This window comes from Pseudophryne corroboree, chromosome 1 (genome assembly GCF_028390025.1).
Source record: "Pseudophryne corroboree isolate aPseCor3 chromosome 1, aPseCor3.hap2, whole genome shotgun sequence".
Lineage (NCBI taxonomy): Eukaryota > Metazoa > Chordata > Amphibia > Anura > Myobatrachidae > Pseudophryne > Pseudophryne corroboree.
Genome location: NC_086444.1, coordinates 115,881,840 through 115,908,163, shown reverse-complemented (window position 1 = coordinate 115,908,163; position 26,324 = coordinate 115,881,840). Strand labels below are relative to the sequence as shown.

The 26,324-nt window shown below is 48.2% G+C and overlaps 1 protein-coding gene across 4 annotated transcripts in view; it reads left to right on the top strand.

The window, feature by feature from the left end:
- Nucleotides 1-26,324, top strand: part of DHX29 (DExH-box helicase 29) — a 161,482-nt gene that overhangs the window by 4,983 nt on the left and 130,175 nt on the right. For all 4 annotated transcript variants that reach the window (XM_063962169.1, XM_063962173.1, XM_063962149.1 and 1 more), the window contains exons 2-7: nt 5,680-5,905; nt 13,536-13,609; nt 16,032-16,145; nt 18,295-18,424; nt 19,232-19,371; nt 19,523-19,651. In XM_063962169.1, coding sequence (XP_063818239.1) covers nt 5,719-5,905; nt 13,536-13,609; nt 16,032-16,145; nt 18,295-18,424; nt 19,232-19,371; nt 19,523-19,651 — 774 coding nt within the window. In that variant the 5' untranslated portion in view covers nt 5,680-5,718. The remainder of the gene's footprint in view (nt 1-5,679; nt 5,906-13,535; nt 13,610-16,031; nt 16,146-18,294; nt 18,425-19,231; nt 19,372-19,522; nt 19,652-26,324) is intronic.

The window sequence follows — 26,324 nt, the reverse complement described above, 5'->3', positions numbered from 1 at the left end:
ATAAAAAAGCGGGAGAACGGCCGCCGAGAAGGGGGCGGAGCCTATCTCCTCAGCACACTGGCACCATTTTTCCTCACAGCTCCGTTGGAGGGAAGCTCCCTGACTCTCCCCTGCAGTCCTGCACTACAGAAACAGGGTAAAACAAGAGAGGGGGGGCACTAAATTGGCAGATAAATCTATACAGCAGCTATATAAGGGAAAAACACTTATATAAGGTTATCCCTGTGTATATATATATAGCGCTCTGGTGTGTGCTGGCAAACTCTCCCTCTGTCTCCCCAAAGGGTTAGTGGGGTCCTGTCCTCTATCAGAGCATTCCCTGTGTGTGTGCTGTGTGTCGGTACATTGTGTCGACATGTATGAGGAGGAAAATGGTATGGAGGCGGAGCAATTGCCTGTATTAGTGATGTCACCCCCTAGGGAGTCGACACCTGACTGGATGGTCTTATGGAAGGAATTACGTGATAGTGTCAGCACTTTACAAAAGACTGTTGACGACATGAGACAGCCGGCAAATCAGTTAATACCTGTACAGGCGTCTCAAACACCATCAGGGGCTCTAAAGCGCCCGTTACCTCAGGTGGTCGACACAGACCCAGACACGGACACTGACTCCAGTGTCGACGGTGAGGAAACAAACGTATTTTCCAGTAGGGCCACACGTTACATGATCACGGCAATGAAGGAGGTTTTGAACATTTCTGATACTACAAGTACGACAAAAAAGGGTATTATGTGGGGTGTGAAAAAACTACCCGTAGTTTTTCCTGAATCAGATGAATTAAATGAGGTGTGTGATGAAGCGTGGGTTTCCCCCGATAAAAAACTGCTAATTTCTAAAAAATTATTGGCATTATACCCTTTCCCGCCAGAGGTTAGGGCGCGTTGGGAAACACCCCCTAGGGTGGATAAGGCGCTCACACGCTTATCAAAACAAGTGGCGTTACCGTCTCCTGATACGGCCGCCCTCAAGGAACCAGCTGATAGGAAGCTGGAAAATATCCTAAAAAGTATATACACACATACTGGTATTATACTGCGACCAGCAATCGCCTCAGCCTGGATGTGCAGTGCTGGGGTGGCTTGGTCGGATTCCCTGACTGAAAATATTGATACCCTGGACAGGGACAATATATTATTGACTATAGAGCATTTAAAGGATGCATTTCTATATATGAGAGATGCACAGAGGGATATTTGCACTCTGGCATCAAGAGTAAGTGCGCTGTCCATTTCTGCCAGAAGAGGGTTATGGACGCGACAGTGGTCAGGTGATGCGGATTCCAAACGGCATATGGAAGTATTGCCGTATAAAGGGGAGGAGTTATTTGGGGTCGGTCTATCGGACCTGGTGGCCACGGCAACGGCTGGGAAATCCACCTTTTTACCCCAGGTCACCTCTCAGCAGGAAAAGACACCGTCTTTTCAGGCTCAGTCCTTTCGTCCCCATAAGGGCAAGCGGGCAAAAGGCCACTCGTATCTGCCCCGGGGCAGAGGAAGGGGAAAAAGACTGCAGCAGACAGCCTCTTCCCAGGAACAGAAGCCCTCCCCCGCTTCTGCCAAGTCCTCAGCATGACGCTGGGGCCTTACAAGCGGACTCAGGCACGGTGGGGGCCCGTCTCAAGAATTTCAGCGCGCAGTGGGCTCACTCGCAAGTGGACCCCTGGATCCTGCAGGTAGTATCTCAGGGGTACAAATTGGAATTCGAGACGTCTCCCCCTCGCCGGTTCCTGAAGTCTGCTTTACCAACGTCTCCCCCCGACAGGGAGGCGGTATTGGAAGCCATTCACAAGCTGTATTCCCAGCAGGTGATAATCAAGGTACCCCTCCTACAACAGGGAAAGGGGTATTATTCCACGCTGTTTGTGGTACTGAAGCCGGACGGCTCGGTGAGACCTATTTTAAATCTGAAATCCTTGAACACTTACATACAAAGGTTCAAATTCAAGATGGAATCACTCAGAGCAGTGATAGCGAACCTGGAAGAAGGGGACTATATGGTGTCTCTGGACATCAAGGATGCTTACCTCCATGTCCCAATTTGCCCTTCTCACCAAGGGTACCTCAGGTTTGTGGTACAGAACTGTCACTATCAGTTTCAGACGCTGCCGTTTGGATTGTCCACGGCACCCCGGGTCTTTACCAAGGTAATGGCCGAAATGATGATTCTTCTTCGAAGAAAAGGCGTCTTAATTATCCCTTACTTGGACGATCTCCTGATAAGGGCAAGGTCCAGAGAACAGTTAGAGGTCGGAGTAGCACTATCTCAAGTAGTACTACGACAGCACGGATGGATTCTAAATATTCCAAAATCGCAGCTGATTCCGACGACACGTCTGCTGTTCCTAGGGATGATTCTGGACACAGTACAGAAAAAGGTGTTTCTCCCGGTGGAGAAAGCCAGGGAGTTATCCAACCTAGTCAGGAACCTCCTAAAACCAGGCCAAGTGTCAGTGCATCAATGCACAAGGGTCCTGGGAAAAATGGTGGCTTCTTACGAAGCGATTCCATTCGGCAGATTCCACGCAAGAACTTTTCAGTGGGATCTGCTGGACAAATGGTCCGGATCGCATCTTCAAATGCATCAGCGGATAACCCTGTCTCCAAGGACAAGGGTGTCTCTCCTGTGGTGGTTGCAGAGTGCTCATCTTCTAGAGGGCCGCAGATTCGGCATTCAGGACTGGGTCCTGGTGACCACGGATGCCAGCCTGAGAGGCTGGGGAGCAGTCACACAGGGAAAAAATTTCCAGGGCTTGTGGTCACTTCACATAAATATCCTGGAACTAAGGGCCATTTACAATGCCCTAAGTCAGGCAAGGCCTCTGCTTCAGGGTCAGCCGGTGCAGATCCAGTCGGACAACATCACGGCAGTCGCCCACGTAAACAGACAGGGCGGCACAAGAAGCAGGAGGGCAATGTCGGAAGTTGCAAGGATTCTTCGCTGGGCGGAAAATCATGTGATAGCACTGTCAGCAGTGTTCATTCCGGGAGTGGACAACTGGGAAGCAGACTTCCTCAGCAGACACGATCTCCACCCGGGGGAGTGGGGACTTCACCCAGAAGTTTTCCACATGATTGTGAACCGTTGGGAAAAACCACAGGTGGACATGATGGCGTCCCGCCTCAACAAAAAACTGGACAGATATTGCGCCAGGTCAAGGGACCCTCAGGCAATAGCTGTGGACGCTCTGGTAACACCGTGGGTGTACCAGTCAGTGTATGTGTTTCCTCCTCTGCCTCTCATACCCAAGGTACTGAGAATCATAAGAAGGAGAGGAGTAAGGACTATACTCGTGGCTCCGGATTGGCCAAGAAGGACTTGGTACCCGGAACTTCAAGAGATGCTCACGGAAGACCCGTGGCCTCTACCTCTAAGAAAGGACCTGCTCCAGCAGGGACCATGTCTGTTCCAAGACTTACCGCGGCTGCGTTTGACGGCATGGCGGTTGAACGCCGGATCCTGAAGGAAAAAGGCATTCCGGATGAAGTCATCCCTACCCTGATCAAAGCCAGGAAGGATGTAACTGTGCAACATTATCACCGTATTTGGCGTAAATATGTTGCGTGGTGTGAGGCCAGGAAGGCCCCAACAGAGGAATTTCAACTGGGTCGTTTCCTGCATTTCCTGCAAACAGGACTGTCTATGGGCCTAAAATTAGGGTCCATTAAGGTTCAAATTTCGGCCCTGTCAATATTCTTCCAAAAAGAACTAGCTTCAGTAACTGAAGTTCAGACGTTTGTCAAGGGGGTACTGCATATACAGCCTCCTTTTGTGCCTCCAGTGGCACCTTGGGATCTCAATGTAGTTTTGGGGTTCCTAAAATCACATTGGTTTGAACCACTCACCACTGTGGACTTAAAATATCTCACATGGAAAGTGGTAATGCTGTTAGCCCTGGCCTCAGCCAGGCGTGTCTCAGAATTGGCAGCTTTATCCTATAAAAGCCCTTACCTAATTTTTCATACGGACAGGGCAGAATTGAGGACTCGTCCTCAATTTCTCCCTAAGGTGGTTTCAGCATTTCACTTAAACCAGCCTATTGTGGTGCCTGCGGCTACTAGGGACTTGGAGGATTCCAAGTTGCTGGACGTAGTCAGGGCCCTGAAAATATGTTTCCAGGACGGCTGGAGTCAGAAAATCTGACTCGCTGTTTATCCTGTATGCACCCAACAAGCTGGGTGCTCCTGCTTCTAAGCAGACTATTGCTCGTTGGATTTGTAGTACAATTCAGCTTGCACATTCTGTGGCAGGCCTGCCACAGCCAAAATCTGTAAAAGCTCATTCCACACGGAAAGTGGGCTCATCTTGGGCGGCTGCCCGAGGGGTCTCTGCTTTTCAACTTTGCCGAGCAGCTACTTGGTCAGGGGCAAACACGTTTGCTAAATTCTACAAATTTGATACCCTGGCTGAGGAGGACCTGGAGTTCTCTCATTTGGTGCTGCAGAGTCATCCGCACTCTCCCGCCCGTTTGGGAGCTTTGGTATAATCCCCATGGTCCTTTCGGAGTCCCCAGCATCCACTAGGACGTCAGAGAAAATAAGAATGTACTTACCGATAATTCTATTTCTCATAGTCCGTAGTGGATGCTGGGCGCCCATCCCAAGTGCGGATTGTCTGCAATACTTGTACATAGTTATTGTTACAAAAAATCGGGTTATTATTGTTGTGAGCCATCTTTTCAGAGGCTCCTCTGTTATCATGCTGTTAACTGGGTTCAGATCACAAGTTGTACGGTGTGATTGGTGTGGCTGGTATGAGTCTTACCCGGGATTCAAAATCCTTCCTTATTGTGTACGCTTGTCCGGGCACAGTATCCTAACTGAGGCTTGGAGGAGGTTCATAGGGGGAGGAGCCAGTGCACACCAGGTAGTCTTAAAGCTTTTACTTTTGTGCCCAGTCTCCTGCGGAGCCGCTATTCCCCATGGTCCTTTCGGAGTCCCCAGCATCCACTACGGACTATGAGAAATAGAATTATCGGTAAGTAAATTCTTATTAACGATGGGACAAGCCCACATTTTAAAAGAATCCCTTCCATTACCCCCCCCCCCCCCCCCCCGTATCCATTTTTTTTGTTCTTGCTGAAAATAGGTGTTAAGTTAAACATAAGGGGCTCATTTATCAAAGAGTAATAAAACTTGTTGTGAATGATAAAACTCGTTGCATATGTTAAATAGTGCCCCAGCCAATCAGCTCCATACTGTCATCTGTTCAGTTCTTAATTGTCATGTGTTCAGCTCTTAACTGTTATGTGTTTGAAAAATGACAGTTGGGAGCAGATTGACTGGAGGACCATTTATCATACACAGCGAATTTTATCACTTACATCGATTTTTTTATCACTAGTTGATAAATGGGTGCCCAAGTATTTTAAAAATATCACAGATTGGAAAGTTAAAGTTTAAGCTAAAATAACATAACAACATTTCTACACGGAACCTGGACTAGCGCAGGCCCAGGCACGTAACTATTGGGCATATAGCTTTGTAGCTTCATAGAAGTATAGTAAGACAAGTGGGACAAAATAATAATTGTGTAAAAAATTTGAATAATACAATATTTAACTACTCAATAGTTCATCTACTTTTACGAGACAGTAGACCATATTTTTGTCTCAGGAACAAAGTTGTACTGTTCCTTTATTGTAGCTACAGTGTCTGTTATGCTTTTTCTTCCCATAGTAAGACCAGAGCATAGCTATCCTCCTGAGGTGCTCTAGAATGGGCGGGAAAAATAAGAAGAATCGGCACAGCAGTGCTCCGGCTGTGCAGGGAGTGATTTCTGCAGCGAATAGGTCCAGGGCAGCAGCAGCAGAATCCAGGGCTGCCGGGGAAGATACACAGAAGAAACAGACAAGCAAACATGCAAATGTGTCTACTGTGAGCAAGGAGGCACGGAGCAAGCAAGGTAACGGGAGCAATTACCATATCTGGCATATATTTGTATATGGGACCATATCGCTTCCAGTAAGGCCAGTGATCACTTGTTGGAGCAGGTGGAAAGATATGTTCTCTTTTAGATATTAGAGACACAGGGCCTGGTTTAGAGGCGGATGCAGTGTCAATGGTGCATGCAAGCAGTCCATGCGTCCGTCACCCAGTGCATGCATCCTGTTCGTCTGCGCACACAGATGCAGTACATAAACGGACGCACAGAGTATGTTAGTGTGCATTCCTGGGAGGTAACATGGGGATGATGTTGGCGTGTCGCTGAAAGCAGCCGCACTCGCACAGGAGGCCGTACTCACATGAGAAACCGTCAGGGCTGGTGCGAGTTTCCATGCTGCAACTAAAGACGCACCGGACAGAAATGTCTTAAGACACTGCAAGTGGGCGTCTTAGTTCTTTACAAACGGGAGGCGGCATTAGCATAGAGTCGCGGACACAGCTACATCAGAAGATGCGTCTGCTCCCACCTCAGTATCAGGCACCCAGGCCTAACAGATGGTTTGCAGCACCGCTTGCTGGAGGTAGGGTAATACAGTTTCTCTGACGTCCTAGTGGATGCTGGGAACTCCGTAAGGACCATGGGGAATAGCGGGCTCCGAAGGAGGCTGGGCACTCTAGAAAGATCTTAGACTACCTGGTGTGCACTGGCTCCTCCCACTATGACCCTCCTCCAAGCCTCTGTTAGATTTCGTGCCCGGCCGAGGTTGGATGCACACTAGGGGCTCTCCTGAGCTCTTAGAAAGTAATAGTCTTAGATTTTTTTATTTTCAGTGAGACCTGCTGGCAACAGGCTCACTGCAGCGAGGGACTAAGGGGAGAAGAAGCGAACTCGCCTGCTTGCAGCCGGATTGGGCTTCTTAGGCTACTGGACACCATTAGCTCCAGAGGGATCGACCGCAGGCCCAGCCTTGATGTTCGGTCCCGGAGCCGCGCCGCCGTCCCCCTTACAGAGCCAGAAGCAAGAAGATGGTCCGGAAAATCGGCGACATGAAGACTCTGTCTTCACCAAGGTAGCGCACAGCACTGCAGCTGTGCGCCATTGTCCTCTCACACACTTCACACTCCGGTCACTGAGGGCGCAGGGCGCTGGGGGGGGGGCGCCCTGAGGCAGCAATAAAAACACCTTGGCTGGCTAAAATACCTCAATATATAGCCCCAGGGGCTATATATGAGGTAAATACCCCTGCCAGAATTCCATAAAAAGCGGGAGAATAGGCCGCGAAAAAGGGGCGGAGCCTATCTCCTCAGCACACTGGCGCCATTTTTCCCTCACAGCTCCGCTGGAAGGAAGCTCCCTGGCTCTTCCCTGCAATCTACAGTACCAGTAAGAGGGAAAAGAGAGGGGGGGCATTAAATTTGGCAGTATATATATATTTTATTGAAAAGCAGCTATTAGGGACATAACTCAGTTAGTCCCTGTGTATATATATAGCGCTCTGGTGTGTGCTGGCATACTCTTACTCTGTCCCCCCAAAGGGCTTTTTGTGGGTCCTGTCCTCTGTTTGAGCATTCCCTGTGTGTGTGGAGTGTGTCGGTACGGCTGTGTCGACATGTTTGAGGAGGATAATGATGTGGAGGGGGAGCAGATGCCTTTAGCAGGGATGTCACCCCCTGGGGGGCAGACACCTGAGTGGATGAGTTTATGGCAGGAAATGAGTGCACGTATAGACTCCTTACATAAAAAATTTGACGACATGCCGACTGTGGGACAGCCGAGTCTTCAGCTCGTGCCTGTCCAGGTGTCTCAAAAGTCATCAGGGGCTCTGAAACGCCCGCTATCTCAGATGGCACAAGTAGATGTCGACACGGATACTGACACCAGTGTCGACGACGATGAGTCAAATTTAATGCCCGTTAAGGCCATTCACTGCATGATTGAGGCAATGAAAGAGGTGTTAAATATTTCTGATTTACATCCAGGTACCACAAAAAAGGGTATTGTGTTTGGGGAGAAAAAACTACCTGTAGTTTTTCCCCCGTCAGATGAATTAAATGAAGTGTGTGAAGAAGCGTGGGCTTCCCCTGATAAGAAATTGGTAATTCCTAAGAAGATACTAATGGCGTTCCCTTTCCCGCCAGAGGATAGGTTACGTTGGGAAACACCCCCTAGGGTGGATAAAGCGCTCACACGTTTGTCTAAAAAGGTGGCACTACCGTCCCAGGATACGGCCGCCCTTAAGGAACCTGCTGATAGAAAGCAGGAGGCGATCCTGAAGTCTGTATATACACACTCAGGCATTATACTTAGACCAGCTATTGCGTCAGCATGGATGTGCAGTGCTGCCGCTGCGTGGTCAGATAAACTGTCAGAAAATATTGACACATTAGACACGATTCTGCTAACAATTGACCATATCAAAGACTCAGTCTTATACATGAGAGATGCACAGAGGGAAATCTGCCGACTGGCATCTAAAGTAAGTGCATTATCCATCTCTGCTAGGAGATGCTTATGGACTCGCCAGTGGACTGGAGATGCAGATTCCAAAAGGCACATGGAAGTTTTGCCTTATAAAGGGGAGGAATTATTTGGGGATGGTCTCTCCGACCTAGTTTCCACAGCAACGTCTGGGAAGTCAGCATTTTTACCCCATGTCCCCTCACAGCCTAAGAAGGCGCCATTTTATCAGGTTCAGTCCTTTCGGACCCAGAAAAACAAGCGGGGAAAAGGAGGGTCTTTTCTGTCTAGAGGCAGAGGTAGGGGAAAAAGGCTGCAGCAAACAGCAGGTTCCCAGGAACAAAAGTCCTCCCCCCGCTTCCTCTTCCAAGTCCGCCGCATGACGGTGGGGCTCCACAGGCGGAGCCAGGTACGGTGGGGGCCCGCCTCATGAATTTCAGCGATCAGTGGGCTCGCTCACAGGTGGATCCCTGGATCCTTCAAATAGTATCTCAGGGATACAAGCTGGAATTCGAGGCGGCTCCACCCCACCGGTTCCTAAAATCTGCCTTGCCGATTGCTCCCTCAGACAGGGAGGCGGTGCTAGCAGCGATTCACAAGCTGTATTCTCAGCAGGTGATAATCAGGGTACCCCTACTTCAACAAGGCCGGGGTTACTATTCCACACTATTTGTGGTGCCGAAACCGGACGGTTCGGTGAGACCCATTTTAAATTTGAAATCCTTGAACACATACATAAAAAAATTCAAGTTCAAGATGGAATCGCTCAGGGCGGTTATTGCAAGCCTGGACGAGGGGGATTACATGGTATCCCTGGACATCAAGGATGCTTACCTGCATGTCCCCATTTACCATCCTCACCAGGAGTACCTCAGATTTGTGGTACAGGATTGCCATTACCAATTCCAGACGCTGCCGTTTGGACTCTCCACGGCACCGAGGGTATTTACCAAGGTTATGGCGGAAATGATGATACTCCTTCGAAAAAAGGGAGTTTTAATTATCCCATACTTGGACGATCTCCTAATAAAGGCACGATCCAAGGAACAGTTGTTAGTGGGAGTAGCACTATCTCAGGAAGTGCTGCGCCAGCACGGCTGGATTCTGAATATCCCAAAGTCACAGCTGGTCCCCACGACACGTCTAATGTTCCTGGGAATGATTCTGGACACAGTCCAGAAAAAAGTGTTTCTCCCGGAGGAGAAAGCCAGGGAGTTGTCTTCTCTAGTCAGAGACCTCCTAAAACCAAAACAGGTATCGGTGCATCACTGCACGCGGATCCTGGGAAAGATGGTAGCTTCTTACGAAGCAATTCCATTCGGCAGGTTCCATGCCAGAATTTTTCAGTGGGACCTGTTGGACAAGTGGTCCGGATCGCATCTTCAGATGCATCGCTTGATAACCCTGTCCCCAAGAACCAGGGTGTCTCTTCTGTGGTGGCTGCAGAGTGCTCATCTTCTGGAGGGCCGCAGATTCGGCATACAGGACTGGGTCCTGGTGACCACGGATGCCAGCCTACGAGGCTGGGGGGCAGTCACAAAGGGAAGAAACTTCCAAGGACTATGGTCAAGTCAGGAGACTGCCCTTCACATAAATATTCTGGAACTAAGGGCCATTTACAATGCCCTAAGTCAAGCAAAATCCCTGCTCCTACACCAGCCGGTGCTGATCCAGTCAGACAACATCACGGCAGTCGCCCATGTGAATCGACAGGGCGGCACAAGAAGCAGGATGGCAATGGCAGAAGCCACAAGAATTCTCCGATGGGCGGAGAATCATGTACTAGCACTGTCAGCAGTGTTCATCCCGGGAGTGGACAACTGGGAAGCAGACTTTCTCAGCAGGCACGACCTCCACCCGGGAGAGTGGGGACTTCATCCAGAAGTCTTCCAAATGATTGTAAATCAATGGGGTCGTCCACAGGTGGACATGATGGCGTCCCGCCTAAACAAAAAACTAGAGAGGTATTGCGCCAGGTCAAGAGACCCTCAGGCAATAGCTGTGGACGCTCTAGTAACACCGTGGGTGTACCGGTCAGTTTATGTGTTCCCTCCTCTACCTCTCATACTAAAGGTATTGAGAATAATAAGAAAGCGAGGAGTAAACAAAATTCTCGTGGTTCCGGATTGGCCAAGAAGAGCGTGGTACCCGGAACTTCAAGAGATGATCTCAGAGGACCCGTGGTCTCTGCCGCTCAGACAAGACCTGCTACAGCAGGGGCCCTGTCTGTTCCAAGACTTACCGCGGCTGCGTTTGACGGCATGGCGGTTGAACGCCGGATCCTGAAGGAAAAGGGCATTATTAAAGCCAGGAAAGAGGTCACAGCAACTCATTATCACCGCATATGGCGGAAGTATGTTGCATGGTGTGAGGCCGAAAAGGCCCCAACGGAGGAATTTCAACTAGGTCGATTTCTGCATTTCCTGCAAGCAGGAGTAAATATGGGCCTAAAACTGGGCTCCATTAAGGTACAGATCTCGGCTCTGTCGATTTTCTTTCAAAAAGAACTAGCTTCAGTACCTGAAGTTCAGACATTTGTTAAAGGAGTGCTGCATATTCAGCCCCCGTTTGTGCCCCCTGTGGCACCTTGGGATCTCAACGTGGTGTTGAGTTTCTTAAAATCACATTGGTTTGAACCACTAAAAACCGTGGATCTGAAATATCTCACGTGGAAGGTGGTTATGTTATTGACCTTGGCTTCTGCCAGGCGAGTATCAGAATTGGCGGCTTTGTCCTGTAAAAGCCCTTATCTGATTTTCCATATGGATAGGGCAGAATTGAGGACTCGTCCCCAGTTTCTCCCAAAGGTGGTGTCAGCGTTTCACCTGAACCAGCCTATTGTGGTGCCTGCGGCTACTAGGGACTTGGAGGACTCCAAGTTGCTAGACGTTGTCAGGGCACTGAAAATATATGTTTCCAGAACGGCTACAGTCAGAAAATCTGACTCGCTGTTTATCCTATATGCACCCAACAAGCTGGGTGCTCCTGCTTCTAAGCAGACTATTGCTCGTTGGATTTGTAATACAATTCAGCTTGCACATTCTGTGGCAGGCCTGCCACAGCCAAAATCTGTCAATGCCCATTCCACAAGGAAGGTGGGCTCATCTTGGGCGGCTGCCCGAGGGGTCTCGGCTTTACAACTTTGCCGAGCTGCTACTTGGCCAGGGGCAAACACGTTTGCAAAATTCTATAAATTTGATACCCTGGCTGAGGAGGACCTGGAGTTCTCTCATTCGGTGTTGCAGAGTCATCCGCACTCTCCCGCCCGTTTGGGAGCTTTGGTATAATCCCCATGGTCCTTACGGAGTTCCCAGCATCCACTAGGACGTCAGAGAAAATAAGAATTTACTCACCGGTAATTCTATTTCTCGTAGTCCGTAGTGGATGCTGGGCGCCCATCCCAAGTGCGGTTTATCTGCAATACTTGTACATAGTTACTGTTAACTAAATCGGGTTATTGTTGAGCCATCTGTTGAGAGGCTCTGTTGTTTCATACTGTTAACTGGGTTTCATATCACGAGTTGTACGGTGTGATTGGTGTGGCTGGTATGAGTCTTACCTGGGATTCAAAATCCTTCCTTATTGTGTACGCTCGTCCGGGCACGGTATCCTAACTGAGGCTTGGAGGAGGGTCATAGTGGGAGGAGCCAGTGCACACCAGGTAGTCTAAGATCTTTCTAGAGTGCCCAGCCTCCTTCGGAGCCCGCTATTCCCCATGGTCCTTACGGAGTTCCCAGCATCCACTACGGACTACGAGAAATAGAATTACCGGTGAGTAAATTCTTATTATATATTACCCTGCCTTATCATTTTTATTTTCATTTAAATGGTTTGTGTTTATTAATATGATTATCTGTGCTCCTTGCTCAGAGCTGTGTCAAGGAAATATGGTGCCCGGGGCAACCCCAAAATTTGGTGCACATCCCCACTTTAAATATAACTTTCACTTTTATTGTAACTATAGAGGGGATGTGGTTACATTGCCGGGATCCCGGCGGTCAGGATACCGACGCCGAAATCCTGACCACTGACAATGCCGACATCCGGAATCCCGGCTACATGGGGCTATTCCCACTCCTGGGTGTCCATGACACCCATAGAATGGAAATAGAACCTATGGTGAGCCACCGAGCTCACAGCATGGTGAGCCCACAATATGCTTCGTTGGGCTCGCAGGCATTCTGGCAGCTGGAAACATGGCGTCGGTATGCTGACCGCCGGAATACCATACCCAACTCGTATAGAGTACGTGATATATAGATGTTTCTCATCGGACGCTTCCTGCAGGCTATGGTAGTGGCAGCTATATCTGCCACTTTGACCCCGGTCACTACATCAGATGAAGGCGTGTGGCACTTAGATGGAAGAGGTGAAAGCATCCAACAAGACAGGAGGAGAGAGGGCTTTGCATGAGAGCTTGCAATCTTCTAGGTAGCGTGCAAAGATGAGACAACCCCACTAACAGTGAAAATGTGGGCCAGCAAGGTGGGAGTTTGGTGGGAGGCTGACAGGCTTTTTAAGGAGAGTTTAAAACTGTAGAGGCTGACATTTGTGTAATCCATATGTGTGCACCGGGAGGAGGTGAGAGTGGAACATGGGTAACAGGTGCTGGTTATTGCCAGAGCAATGTAGTAGTGTGTAGTGAGAAGAGATGTAGGGGAAGGGGTAGTGCCAGTGTAGATGGGACAGAGCTGGGAGGCAGAATGATTCTGTGGGAACATTCTGAAGCCCCTCCCCTCTCATAATATGGTGATTTCCATCATGGGTCTGGTTGTTGTCCCCATCATCTTGGGAGAAAAGGTTATTTCTGTAATGATAAGGGGGGGGGTATCCAATTACCCGTTCTCAATGACCACGGGTAATTATTGTATCGCTGGGGGCTGTCCTATTAGCCCTGATGCGGCGGGCTCCCCTCCTCCCCGTTGCCGGCATAATCCACGATAAGCGGCTGCCGGAGCGGCAATTTCACATGGGATCAGGGGTTTATCCCCGATCCCATGTGTTTTCGCGTGAAAGCGGGTCCATTTTCGGGCGATGAAAACAGACCCTAATTAGATACCACGATAATGACGCGGTCATTAATCGCAATATTCGTCCGTTTTTTCACCCGCCAAAAATGGACTACTTGTATACCCCCCTCATTGTTACAGTGATGTTTGTTTTTTATTTTGTTGTGTTTTTTTTTTTTTAGGTCCAAAAACATACAGTTTTGCGTCATCTGCTGAAGGCGGAGTGTCTGTAAATAATGACAAGTCTATACTGAAGGTTAGAACACGTTATTCACTATACATATCGCAGCTGTCCCTTTATAAGGTGGACAGTCCCTTTTTTTGGACAAGATCCCCATGCCCCTCTATTTTTCCAGCATTTCCATCTTTAATGTACCAAGGGGCAGATGTATTATGCCTGGAGAAGTGATAAAGTGAAAGGTGATTGCACACCAGCTCCTAACGGTCAAGTTTCAGGCTGGGTTTGAAATATAACAGTTAGGAGCTGATTGGCTGGTGCATTATCACCTTCCACTTTATCACTTTTCCAGGCTTAATACATCTGCCCCCCTGTCTAGTTCTACAGTGGTAAAATCATTTAGCTCATGAAAATTAGATTTCTTTGTCGTCCACTACGGAGCACAGGAGCATTGTAAGAGCTTTGAATGTGAACTGAATTCTATGGAAATGTGCTTTGCAAAGACTGTCATGGGGCATTAATGTGTTTTAGAAAATGGGGCGCTTATTTCCAACAAATCTCAGTTGTCCCTTTGGTTACTGGAAATGTAGGGATGTTTTTCATTATAGGGTTTAAATGCTCCGTGTTTTTCACAGTGGTTGTCACATGTACGTTATATATTTTTGTTGAAGTATAACACAGTTGTCTGTTTTTCAACAATATGTGGATGTTAAAGCAGCACACCTTAACCATACATCCTAACAGCAAGAGAATGAAGCTGGGTACAATCCTATGCTGATCTGCTTATTGTATAGGGTGTATGCAGGAACAGTAACCGGTAAACGACCTCAAATGCTCCTGCAACGGTCAGATCCAGGGCAGATCTAATGAACTGCTTAAAAATTGAGATACGAAGAAAAAAAGATCAGAAGAAAAAAAAGGGATGGCCGTCAGCACTGGGTGTAGCTTGAAAGGAGTCTAATGGGCCCTACACATTGCGTGATCCTCCGCCGAGCTGCCCGACGGCGGATACGGCCGACGGACGACCCAGCGGCGGGGGGGCAGTGACGGGGGGGAGTGTAGTTTCTTCACTTTCCCCCGTCACCCGGCTCCATAGCAGTGCAGGCAAATATGGACGAGATCGTCCATATTGGCCTGCATGCACAAGTGACGGGGCACCAGCGATGAACGAGTGCGGGGCCGCGCATCGTTCATCGCTGGTGCCTCCACACTGAAAGATATGAACGGTATCTCGCTCATTAATGAACGAGATCATTCATATCTTTCACTCATATCGCCCAGTGTGTAGGGCCTATAAGCCTTGAAGAAAAATAAAGTGGAACGCGATAAACTTTCACGCAATAAGCTTCTGTCATTTTTCAAACACAGCCTGTAACATGGCAGTTAGAAGCTGATTGGTTGGTACTTTATCTCTTTCCACTTTATCACTCTACAAGGCTTAGTACATATCCTCCAACTGGACTGAAAGGTCCAAACAGTTTCCAAAATTTCATGTGTGGTGTATGGAAAACAGATGAGGATACAGAAAATAGCGTGATCCTGTTTTCACTTTGGTGAGAATCTTCTAGTAGTATGGCAGTCCGCTACTACAGGGCATATATGGGCCTTGAAAGGTTTCTTTTTAGCTTTTCTTTCCACCACATGTATTCTCAGTGATTTATATGGATCTTCCTGTGACACATATGTAAAAAAGAATAATATACAACAATCATAGGGCCATACTATTAGGAGACGCACACCGATTGATTGATTAATAGGATCACACTATTTTCTGTATCCGCTTCTGTTTTTTCATATACCATATGTGAAATTGGGGAAACTGTTTGGACCTTTCAGTCTGGTTGGAAATAAAAAGTCGCCTGGGCTCCTTACATGCTACACAGCACAGTCTGTCCTTCCCACTCTTTTTCTAAAAATTCAGGTGATGCCATCTCCTGATCCCAATGAAGAAAGTACACACTGAACTAAATGTAACTCATGATGTACTGAGTGCACACTGATCAGGTGAGACAATCGGAACGTTTATCTGATCTGCAGACAGTGTACCAGGTTGTACAAATGTAGTCACATTTACATTTTACATAGGTACCGTGCGAACACATCGCCTATGTAATATTTAAATTTTATTATATTCGTTATTCAGCTGTACTCTAATACAATACAGTACAAGTTATTGTAGAGCATACAGTGCACTTTGTCCTGATATATATCCTCTGATTACAGTCGAGATCAGTGTGATATCTAAGAATTATAACAGCCGCCTTAAAGTGAGATATGTGTAACATTTATGGGAGAATTTGTGATGCAGATATTCTAGTCCATGTTCTTACAATGAGTGTTCACCTTAATTACAGTCGTGCTGGCATCTTTAGCTGTGTGTGAATGTTGTAAACCAGTGCTAGCAGCTGTAATTCAGTAATCACTGAAGATTGTTAGTATTCCAACCCCAGATATAATAATGAATAATTGTATTTATTTCATATTTTCATCTCTTCGACAGGTTGTGATTGAAAGCAGGCTGGAGAAAAGGATCATCTCTCTAATTAACAAGCACAAACAGCTGCATGGTGATGAAGGGATGGTGTCCGGGAGACTGACTTCTAAGAAGTTACAGGTTTGCAGTTCATCTGTCATTCCATGTCACTGTTCACGTCTGGCCTATCCTGTACTATATAGATCTCCGCATTATGTGCCAGACATTTCCAGTTACTGCTCCTTTATTTGTCTAGTATCCACTGCTGGTACTGGGTTCTCTTCTTGACTACTTATGTCCTTGGTTAAGGTGAGAAGCTCATAACTCCTCTCCTTAGCGGCCTACGTTTATATGTAAGCAGAATATCAGGCCAAACAACCTGCAGGATAACAAGGCACCATCCTATGCCACCCCCACAGTTTCAGGACTCACCCTATGAAGGAGAGATTTCTCAGTTGATGCTGGAGCTCCAGTGGGCCTGTTACTTTCTGTGGATCTCTTTTCCCACCTTTCATTCCAATAACTGCAGTGTGCCTGAGATGCTTCTATTCTGAAACCCGGAAGGACAAGATCGTTGTTGTAGGCGTCTCGGGAATGTTCAGGTTCTCCAGGACTTGCCCTCTCCTAAGCTTCCTTACTCCACTGTTGTGAAACTCTTGGGAAGTCTTTCAGAGGGGTCTTCCTCCGGCAAAGATGAGTGTGAGACTGGAGATATCAAGGAAGGGAACAAAATATATTTTCCAGACTTTTGTTCACTGTCTTATCAGTGTGGTGCTTTCTGAGGAACCAGGACAGTAAGCATCAGGAAGACAGACCTGCCTCTGTCTCCCAGGCCAGCAGTTCCTCACCCAGGGACTGCATCTGTCAAGCACTATTCAGACATGTATGGTAAACATTCTCACAAAGTCAGTATCTCACCTCTGGGGCTGCTTGTTTGCCAGCCTTTGCAGTTGTTTTAGTCCCCATCATGACCTTCATGCAGACGAAGCCTATGTTACTGGATTTTAATATCTGGAATGTGTTGTATGTGGAAGATGCAACATTGCACTTCAACGTATTAGAGGCATCTGCGTCAGCTGACACAGTAGTGGCTTGTAGGGTCCTGTGGCTAGAATGTGGCGGCAGTGATGTTCCTGTCTGCATTACCTTTTACAGGGAAGGGCGTTGCAGACCTCAGCTGGAAAAGATCATTATGAATGTCACAGTTGGGAAGACTATTTTCCTCACACAGAAATGACATGTGCATTTGTTTTTCACCAGAAGAGCTAATTTCATCTGCTGATTAGCAAATAGTTCTTGGGCCAACGTTTTAAGGAGGTCATTCATATGTGATCGCTGAGCTGCTAATTTTGCTGTCCTGCATTAAGATAGTCGCCGCCTCCATGGGGAGTGTATATTTGCAGTGCAAGTGTGCGATCCTACGTGTACACCGAGCTGCTAAAATCCACTTTGTGCAGTCTCTGCGCAGCCCAGGACTTACTTCTCCAGTGCGATGAGAAGAGGCTGATCGGGGCCGGAGCTGATGTCACACACCCTCCCTGAAAACACTTGGGCACGCCTGCGTTTTTCCGGACACTCCCAGTAAACTGTCAGTTACCACCCACAAACGGCTTTCTCCTGTCAATCACCTTGCGAACGGACTTTTCGCTCCATCCCGTCGCTGACCAGCGATGCCCTTTGTTGCTGTCCGAGACGCGTGCGCATTGCAGTGCATACGCATTCGCAGTTAGTATCTGATCGCCTGTTGTGCGAAAACTTACATCAGCGATCAGATCTGAATTACCCCCTAAGTCCCAAGGATTATTCTTAGGGGGTGACTCAGTATAAGAATACGTCTTTCTTGGGGGGAAGTATTCGAGGAGCCTGTTTCTCCGGCACCTTTTGACACCAACACTGCATGTTATTCCTCGCATCCCATAGAGATGAGCAGGAAAACCTGCAATGTCGGGGTACCATCATTACCTGTGATGTGCACAGCCACGCATGTAAACCACAGATTGCTGATAAATGAATGCCCCTGTTGCCTTTCTAATAGGTCATCTCACCTTCTGCTCTATTTGTCTTCTTGCTGACCTATTGGTAAACTGTCAGGGAGGAGAAGGTTATAGAAATGAGGAGGGAACAGTTTTTTATTTATTGGAATATTACCCATGCTGGGTCTCCCCCCTACAGCGAGAAGCATTTAGCAGTAAGTCCAGAAAATGTACCCTTTCTCTTGTATATATTTTAATTTAAAGAATATTTAGGTTGGGCTTTCTTTAGTGATCCACTGTGTCTTACTTTCCCTCAGGACCTTTATATGGCTTTACAAGAGTTTGGTTTTAAAGCAGAACACATTGAGGATGCAATGACGAACACGGTGCTGTATGGTGGAGACCTGCACTCTGCACTTGACTGGCTCTGCTTGAACCTCCAGGACGGTATGAATAACACAGCTATAAGAGTATGGGGAGTAATTCAGAGTTGAACGCAGCAGCAAGTTTGTTAGCAGTTGGGCAAAACCATGTGCACTGCAGGGGGGGCAGATATAACATTTGCAGAGAGAGTTAGATTTGGCTGGGTTATTTATTTTCTGTGCAGGGTAAATACTGGCTGCTTTAGTTTTACGCTGCAATTTAGATTTCTAACTCTCTGCACATGTTATATCTGCCCCCCCCCACACTGCAGTGCACATGGTTTTGCCCAACTGCTAACAAATTTGCTGCTGCAATCAACTCTGAATTAGGCCCTACATGCGAAACCTGCTACTTACATCCACAAGAACACTCCAGTAGAGAACAAATGCTTTTCTTTGAGTAACTGCAACAAAAAAATAGAGTGATTATGTAGTAATGTACAGATGGGTCCGCGTTTATCTTGGCCTTTAAGAGGATTAATTGAGCCAGGTCAGTCAGACTTAATCCCCTGCTGTAATGACTTAATACCCTGATGTATTGTTCTCTGTATTGTATTGCAGCTGAGAACAATAGATGAAGGGTTTAAATTAATAAATCATGGTGTGCCTAGGTCAGGCATGTCCAAACTGCGGCCCTCCAGCTGTTGTGAAACTACATATCCCAGCATGCCCTGACACAGTTTTGCTGTCAGAGAATGCTAAAGCTGTGTCAGGGCATGCTGGGATGTGTAGTTTCTCAACAGCTGGAGGGCCGCAGTTTGGACATGCCTGGCCTAGGTGCAGCAAATTACGCAAGATAAAGGTGGACCCATCTGTAGCTTTCCTCCCACAGATGCTCTACCTGAAGGCTTCAGTCAGCAGTTTGCAGAAGAAGAGCACAAAGTTAGAGCAAAGTTCCGGCCCCCACCTCAGCAGCCAGTCCCTGACAATGTCTCCTGCTCTGGTAAATCAGAGGAAGCACCAACTGAAAAGGTTAGACCACACATCCGTCATTACAGTTGTATAGTTAACATAACACATTTTAAAGAGATTTGGGGTATTGACCAGTAAATTGTTGGGTGTTTTAATATCACTTTTAAAGTTTTATGTGTATAGAACACCCTGAGTTACTGTTTTGAGACAGACCAGCAACGAGAAGGATAAGGAACTCAGCATGAAAGAATGGATTCTGCGATACGCTGAACAGGGCAGTGATGAGGAGGAAGAAGAGGTAGAGCCTGAGAAAGATCCCGAGAACGAGAAGTTTGACCCTGTGAGTAAAACAAAGAAGACTGCGCTTTCACATCATGCAAAATGCAGAATCATTAGGGACAATATCTAAATACAATCTATCTACATTAATATTGCATAAATGTATCCTTGTGGGATTTGTATCCTTTCCAAAACTAACTGCTGTTCTAGCCAGTCAGGACACAAATCATACAGGGAAAGGTACATTTTATATAGAGCATCACAGGGAGCTGGAGGCTGGGACAGATGAGAGTAGCTCACATCTTTCCCTACATTACCGCAGACTATATACACAGAAGATAAATCTGAATCACATCAATATTTGGTGTGACCACCCTTTGCCTTAAAAACAGTATCAATTCTAGGTACACTTGCACACAGTTTTTGAAGAAACTCTGCAGAAAGGTTGTTCCAAACATCTTGGAGAACTAACCACAAATCTTCTGTGGATGTAGGCTTGCTCAAATCCGTCTGTCTCTTCTTCCCTGACATACTCTATGATGTTGAGATAAGGGCTTTGTGTGGGCCACATCATCACTCCCAGGACTCCTTGTTCTTCTTTACGCTGAAGATAGTTCTTAATGACATTGGCTGTATGTTATGTTGTCATTGTCCTGCTGGAAAATAAATTTGGAGCCAATCAGAGGCCTTCATTATGGTATTGCATGATGCAGGCCTGGCCAACCTGTGGCCCTCCAGCTGTTGTGAAACTAAACATCCCAGCATGCCCTTTCACAATTTTAGCATTTCCTAATTGAAAAACGATGGCAGGGCATGTTGGGACTTTCACAACAGCTGGAGAGCCACAGGTTGACCAGGTCTGGCATGATGGATAAGTACCTGCCTGTATTTCTCAGCATTAATCTTGACCAAATCCCCAACTCCATTTGCAGAAATACAGCCCCATACTTGCAAGCAACCTCCACCATGCTTCACGGTTGCCTGCCAACGCTAATTTCTCTAACGTCCTAAGTGGATGCTGGGGACTCCGTAAGGACCATGGGGATTAGCGGCTCCGCAGGAGACTGGGCACAACTAAAGAAAGCTTTAGGACTACCTGGTGTGCACTGGCTCCTCCCACTAAGACCCTCCTCCAGACCTCAGTTAGATTCTTGTGCCCGGCTGAGCTGGATGCACACTAGGGGCTCTCCTGAGCTCCTAGAAAGAAAGTATATTTAGGTTTTTTATTTTACAGTGAGATCTGCTGGCAACAGACTCACTGCAGCGAGGGACAAAGGGGAGAAGAAGCGAACCTACCTAACAGGTGGTAGTTTGGGCTTCTTAGGCTACTGGACACCATTAGCTCCAGAGGGATCGACCGCAGGACCCGACCTTGGTGTTCGTTCCCGGAGCCGCGCCGCCGTCCCCCTTACAGAGCAAGAAGCATGAAGAGTCCGGAAAATCGGCGGCAGAAGACTTCGGTCTTTACCAAGGTAGCGCACAGCACTGCAGCTGTGCGCCATTGCTCCTCATGTACACCTCACACTCCGGTCACTGATGGGTGCAGGGCGCTGGGGGGGGCGCCCTGAGGGCAATATATGACACCTTGGCTGGCAAATCTACATCATATATAGTCCTAGAGGCTATATAGATGTAAAATTACCCCTGCCAGTATTCCAGAAAAAGCGGGAGAAAGTCAGCCGAAAAAGGGGCGGGGCTTCTCCCTCAGCACACTGGCGCCATTTTCTCTTCACAGTGCAGCTGGAAGACAGCTCCCCAGGCTCTCCCCTGTAGTTTTCAGGCTCAAAGGGTTAAAAAGAGAGGGGGGGCACTAAATTTAGGCGCAATATATGTATACAAGCAGCTATTTGGGGAAAAATCACTCAGTTATAGTGTTAATCCCTGCATTATATAGCGCTCTGGTGTGTGCTGGCATACTCTCTCTCGGTCTCCCCAAAGGACTTTGTGGGGTCCTGTCCTCAGTCAGAGCATTCCCTGTGTGTGTGCGGTGTGTCGGTACGGCTGTGTCGACATGTTGGATGAGGAAGGTTACGTGGAGGCGGAGCAGAGGCCGATAAATGGGATGTCGCCCCCTGTGGGGCCGACACCAGAGTGGATGGATAGGTGGAAGGTATTAACCGACAGTGTCAACTCCTTACATAAAAGGCTGGATGACGTAACAGCTGTGGGACAGCCGGCTTCTCAGCCCGCGCCTGCCCAGGCGTCTCAAAGGCCATCAGGGGCTCAAACAACGCCCGTTACCTCAGATGGCAGACACAGATGTTGACACGGAGTCTGACTCCAGTGTCGACGAGGTTGAGACATATACACAATCCACTAGGAACATCCGTTACATGATCTCGGCAATTAAAAATGTGTTACGCATTTTCTGACATGAACCCAAGTACCACATAAAAGGGGTTTTATTTTTGGGGAGAAAAAGCAGCCAGTGTTTTGTTCCCCCATCAGATGAATGAATGAAGTGTGTAAAGAAGCGTGGTTACCCCCGATAAGAAACTGGTAATTTCTAAAAAGTTACTGATGGCGTACCCTTTCCCGCCAGAGGATAGGTCACGTTGGGAGATATCCCTTAGGGTGGATAAGGCGCTCACACGTTTGTCAAAAGGTGGCACTGCCGTCTTAGGATACGGCCACCTTGAAGGAACCTGCTGATAAAAAGCAGGAGGCGATCCTGAAGTCTGTATTTACACACTCAGGTTATATACTGAAACCTGCAATTGCCTCAGCATAAATAGTGCTGCTGCAGCGTGGTCTGATACCCTGTCAGATAATATTAATACTAAGACAGGGATAATATTTTGCTAACATTGAGCATATTTAAGACGTTGTCTTATATATAAAGGATGCACAGAGGGATATTTGCCGGCTGGCATCCAGAATTAATGCAATGTCCATTCTGCCAGGAGGGTATTAGAAACCCGGCAGTGGACAGGTGATGCTGCCTTTAAAAGGCACATGGAGATTCTGCCTTATAAGGGTGAGGAATTGTTTGGGGATGGTCTCTGGGACCTCGTATCCACAGCAACAGCTGGGAAGAAAAATTTTTACCTCAGGTTTCCTCACAAAAGCCTAAGAAAGCACCGTATTTTCAGGTACAGTCCTTTCGGCTTCAGAAAAGCAAGCGGGTCAAAGGCGCTTCCTTTCTGCACAGAGACAAGGGAAGAAGGAAAAAGCTGCACCAGTCAGCCAGTTCCCAGGATCAAATATCTTCCCTCGCTTCCTCTGAGTCCACCGCATGACGCTGGGGCTCCACAGGTGGAGACAGGTGCGGTGGGGGCGCGTCTCGGGAACTGCAGGGACCAGTGGGCTTGCCCACAGGTGGATTCCTAGGTTCTGCAAGTAGTATCACAGGGATACCGGCTGGAGTTCGAGACGACTCCCCCTCGCCGTTGCCTCACATCAGCCTTGCCTGCTGCCCTCGGAGAAAGGTAGTACTGGCGGCAATTCACAAGCTGTACTTCCAGCAGGTGAAATCAAGGTACCCCTCCTTCAACAAGGCCGGGGTTACTATTCCAAAATGTTGTGGTACCGAAACCAGACGGTTCGGTGAGACCCATTCTAAAATTGAAATCCTTGAACACTTATATACGAAGGTTCAAGTTCAAAATGGAATCGCTCAGGACGATTATTGCAAGCCTGGAAAATTTCAGGGTATCACTGGACATCAAGGATACTTACCTGCATGTCCCTATTTACCCTCTTCACCAGGTGTACCTCAAAATTGTGGTACAGGATTGTCATTACCAATTCCAGACGTTGCCGTTGGTCTGTCCCCGGCACCGAGGGTATTTACCAAGGTAATGGCCGAAGTACTTATCCCGTACTTGGACGATCTCCTTATAAAGGCGAGGTCCAGGGAGCAGTTGTTCGTCGGAGTAGCACTATCTCGGGAAGTGCTACAACAGCACGGCAAGATTCTGAATATTCCAAAGTCGCAGCTGGTTCCTACGACGCGTCTACTGTTCCTGGGTATGGTTCTGGACACAGAACAGGATAAAAAGGTTTCTCCCGGAGGAGAAGTCCAAGGAGTTGGCGTCTCTAGACGGAGACCTCCTAATACAAATACAGGTATCGGTGCATCAATGCACGCGAGCCTTGGGAAAGATGGTAGCTTCTTACGAAGAATTTCCATTCGCCAAGTTCCATGCAAGGATCATCCAGTGGGATCTGTTGGACAAGTGGTCCGGGTCGCATCCTCAGATGCATCGGCGGATAACCCTGTCTCCAAGGGCCAGGGTGTCGCTGTGGTGGTGACTGCATACAGGACTGGGTCCTGGTGACCACGGATGCCAGCCTCCAAGGCTGGGGGGCAGTCACACAGGGAAGAAACTTCCAAGGCCTATGGAAAAGTCAGGAGACTTCCCTACACATAAATGTTCTGGAACTATGGGCCATTTACAATGCCCTAAGTCAGGCTAGACCCCTGCTTCAACACCGGCCGGTGCTGATCCAGTCAGACAACATCACGGCGGTCGCTCATGTAAACCGACAGGGCGGCACAAGAAGCTGGATGGCGATGGCAGAAGCCACAAGGATTCTCCGATGGGCGGAAAATCATGTGTTAGCACTGTCAGCAGTGTTCATTCCCGGAGTGGACAACTGGGAAGCAGACTTTCTCAGCAGACACGACCTCCACCCGGGAGAGTGGGGACTTCATCCAGAAGTCTTCCAAATGATTGTACACCGTGGGGAAAGGCCACAGGTGGACAGGATGGCGTCCCGCCTCAACAAAAAGCTACAAAGATATTGCGCCAGGTCAAGGGACCCTCAGGCGATAGCTGTGGACGCTCTGGTAACACCGTGGGTGTACCAGTCGGTGTATGTGTTCCCTTCTCTGCCTCTCATACCCAGGGTAATGAGAATAATAAGAAGGAGAGGAGTAAGAACTATACTCATTGTTCCGGGTGACCAAGAAGAGCTTGGTACCCAGAACTCCAAGAAATTATCTCAGAGGACCCATGGCCTCTGCCGCTCAGACAGGACTTGCTGCAGCAGGGGGCCTGTCTGTTCCAAGACGTACCACGGCTGCGTTTGACGGCATGGCGGTTGAACGCCGGATCCTGAAGGAAAAGGGCATTCCGGAGGAAGTTATCCCTACGCTATTTAAAGCTAGGAAAGAAGTGAACGCAAACCATTATCACCGCATATGGCGGAAATATGTTGCGTGCTGTGAGGCCAGTAAGGCCCCAAAGGAGGAATTTCAGCTAGGTCGATTTCTGCACGATTTCTGCACTTCCTACAAGTCAGAGGGGCCTAAAATTGGGTTCCATTAAGGTCCAGTTTTCGGCTCTATCTATTTTCTTCCAAAATAGAACTGGCTTCACTGCCTGAAGTTCAGACTTTTGTTAAGGGAGTGCTGCATAGTCAGCCCCCGTTTGTGCCTCCAGTGGCACCGTGGGATCTCAACGTATTGTTGGATTTCCTGAAGTCGCATTGAGTTGAGCCACTTAAATCCGTGGAGCTACAATACCTCACGTGGAAAGTGGTCATGCTGTGGGCCTTGGCGTCGGCCAGGCGTGTATCAGAATTGGCGGCTTTGTCAAAAGCCCTTATCTGTACTTTATATGGATAAGGCGGAATTGAGGACTCGTTCCCAATTCCTTCCTAAGGTGGTAGCAGTTTTTCATGCGAACCAACCTATTGTGGTGCCTGCGGCTACTTGGGACTTGGAGGATTCCAAGTTTCTGGACGTAGTCAGGGCCCTGAAAAGTATGTTTCCAGGACGGCTGGAGTCAGGAAAACTGACTCGCTATTTATCCTGTATGCACCCAACAAGCTGGGTGCTCCTGCTTCTAAGCAGACTATTGCTCGCTGGATCTGTAGCACGATTCAACTTGCACATTCTGCGGCTGGACTGCCGCACCCTAAATCTGTGAAAGCCCATTCCACGAGGAAAGTGGGCTCTTCTTGGGCGGCTGCCCGAGGGGTCTCTGCTTTACAACTTTGCCGAGCTGTTACTTGGTCGGGTTCAAACACTTTTGCAAGAGTCTACAAGTTTGATACCCTGGCTGAGGAGGACCTAGAGTTTGCTCATTCGGTGCTGCAGAGTCATCCGCACTCTCCCGCCCGTTTGGGAGCTTTGGTATAATCATGGTCCTTACGGAGTCCCCAGCATCCACTTAGGACGTTAGAGAAAATAAGATTTCTCTATCGTCCTAGTGGATGCTGGGGTTCCTGAAAGGACCATGGGGAATAGCGGCTCCGCAGGAGACAGGGCACAAAAGTAAAGCTTTCCGATCAGGTGGTGTGCACTGGCTCCTCCCCCTATGACCCTCCTCCAAGCCAGTTAGATTTTTGTGCCCGGCCGAGAAGGGTGCAATCTAGGTGGCTCTCCTAAAGAGCTGCTTAGAAAAGTTTAGCTTAGGTTTTTTATTTTACAGTGAGTCCTGCTGGCAACAGGATCACTGCAACGAGGGACTTAGGGGAGAAGAAGTGAACTCACCTGCGTGCAGGATGGATTGGCTTCTTGGCTACTGGACATCAGCTCCAGAGGGACGATCACAGGTACAGCCTGGATGGTCACCGGAGCCTTGCCGCCGGCCCCCTTGCAGATGCTGAAATAAGAAGAGGTCCAGAATCGGCGGCAGAAGACTCCTCAGTCTTCTAAAGGTAGCGCACAGCACTGCAGCTGTGCGCCATTTTCCTCTCAGCACACTTCACACGGCAGTCACTGAGGGTGCAGGGCGCTGGGAGGGGGGCGCCCTGGGAGGCAAATGAAAACCTATTTTGGCTAA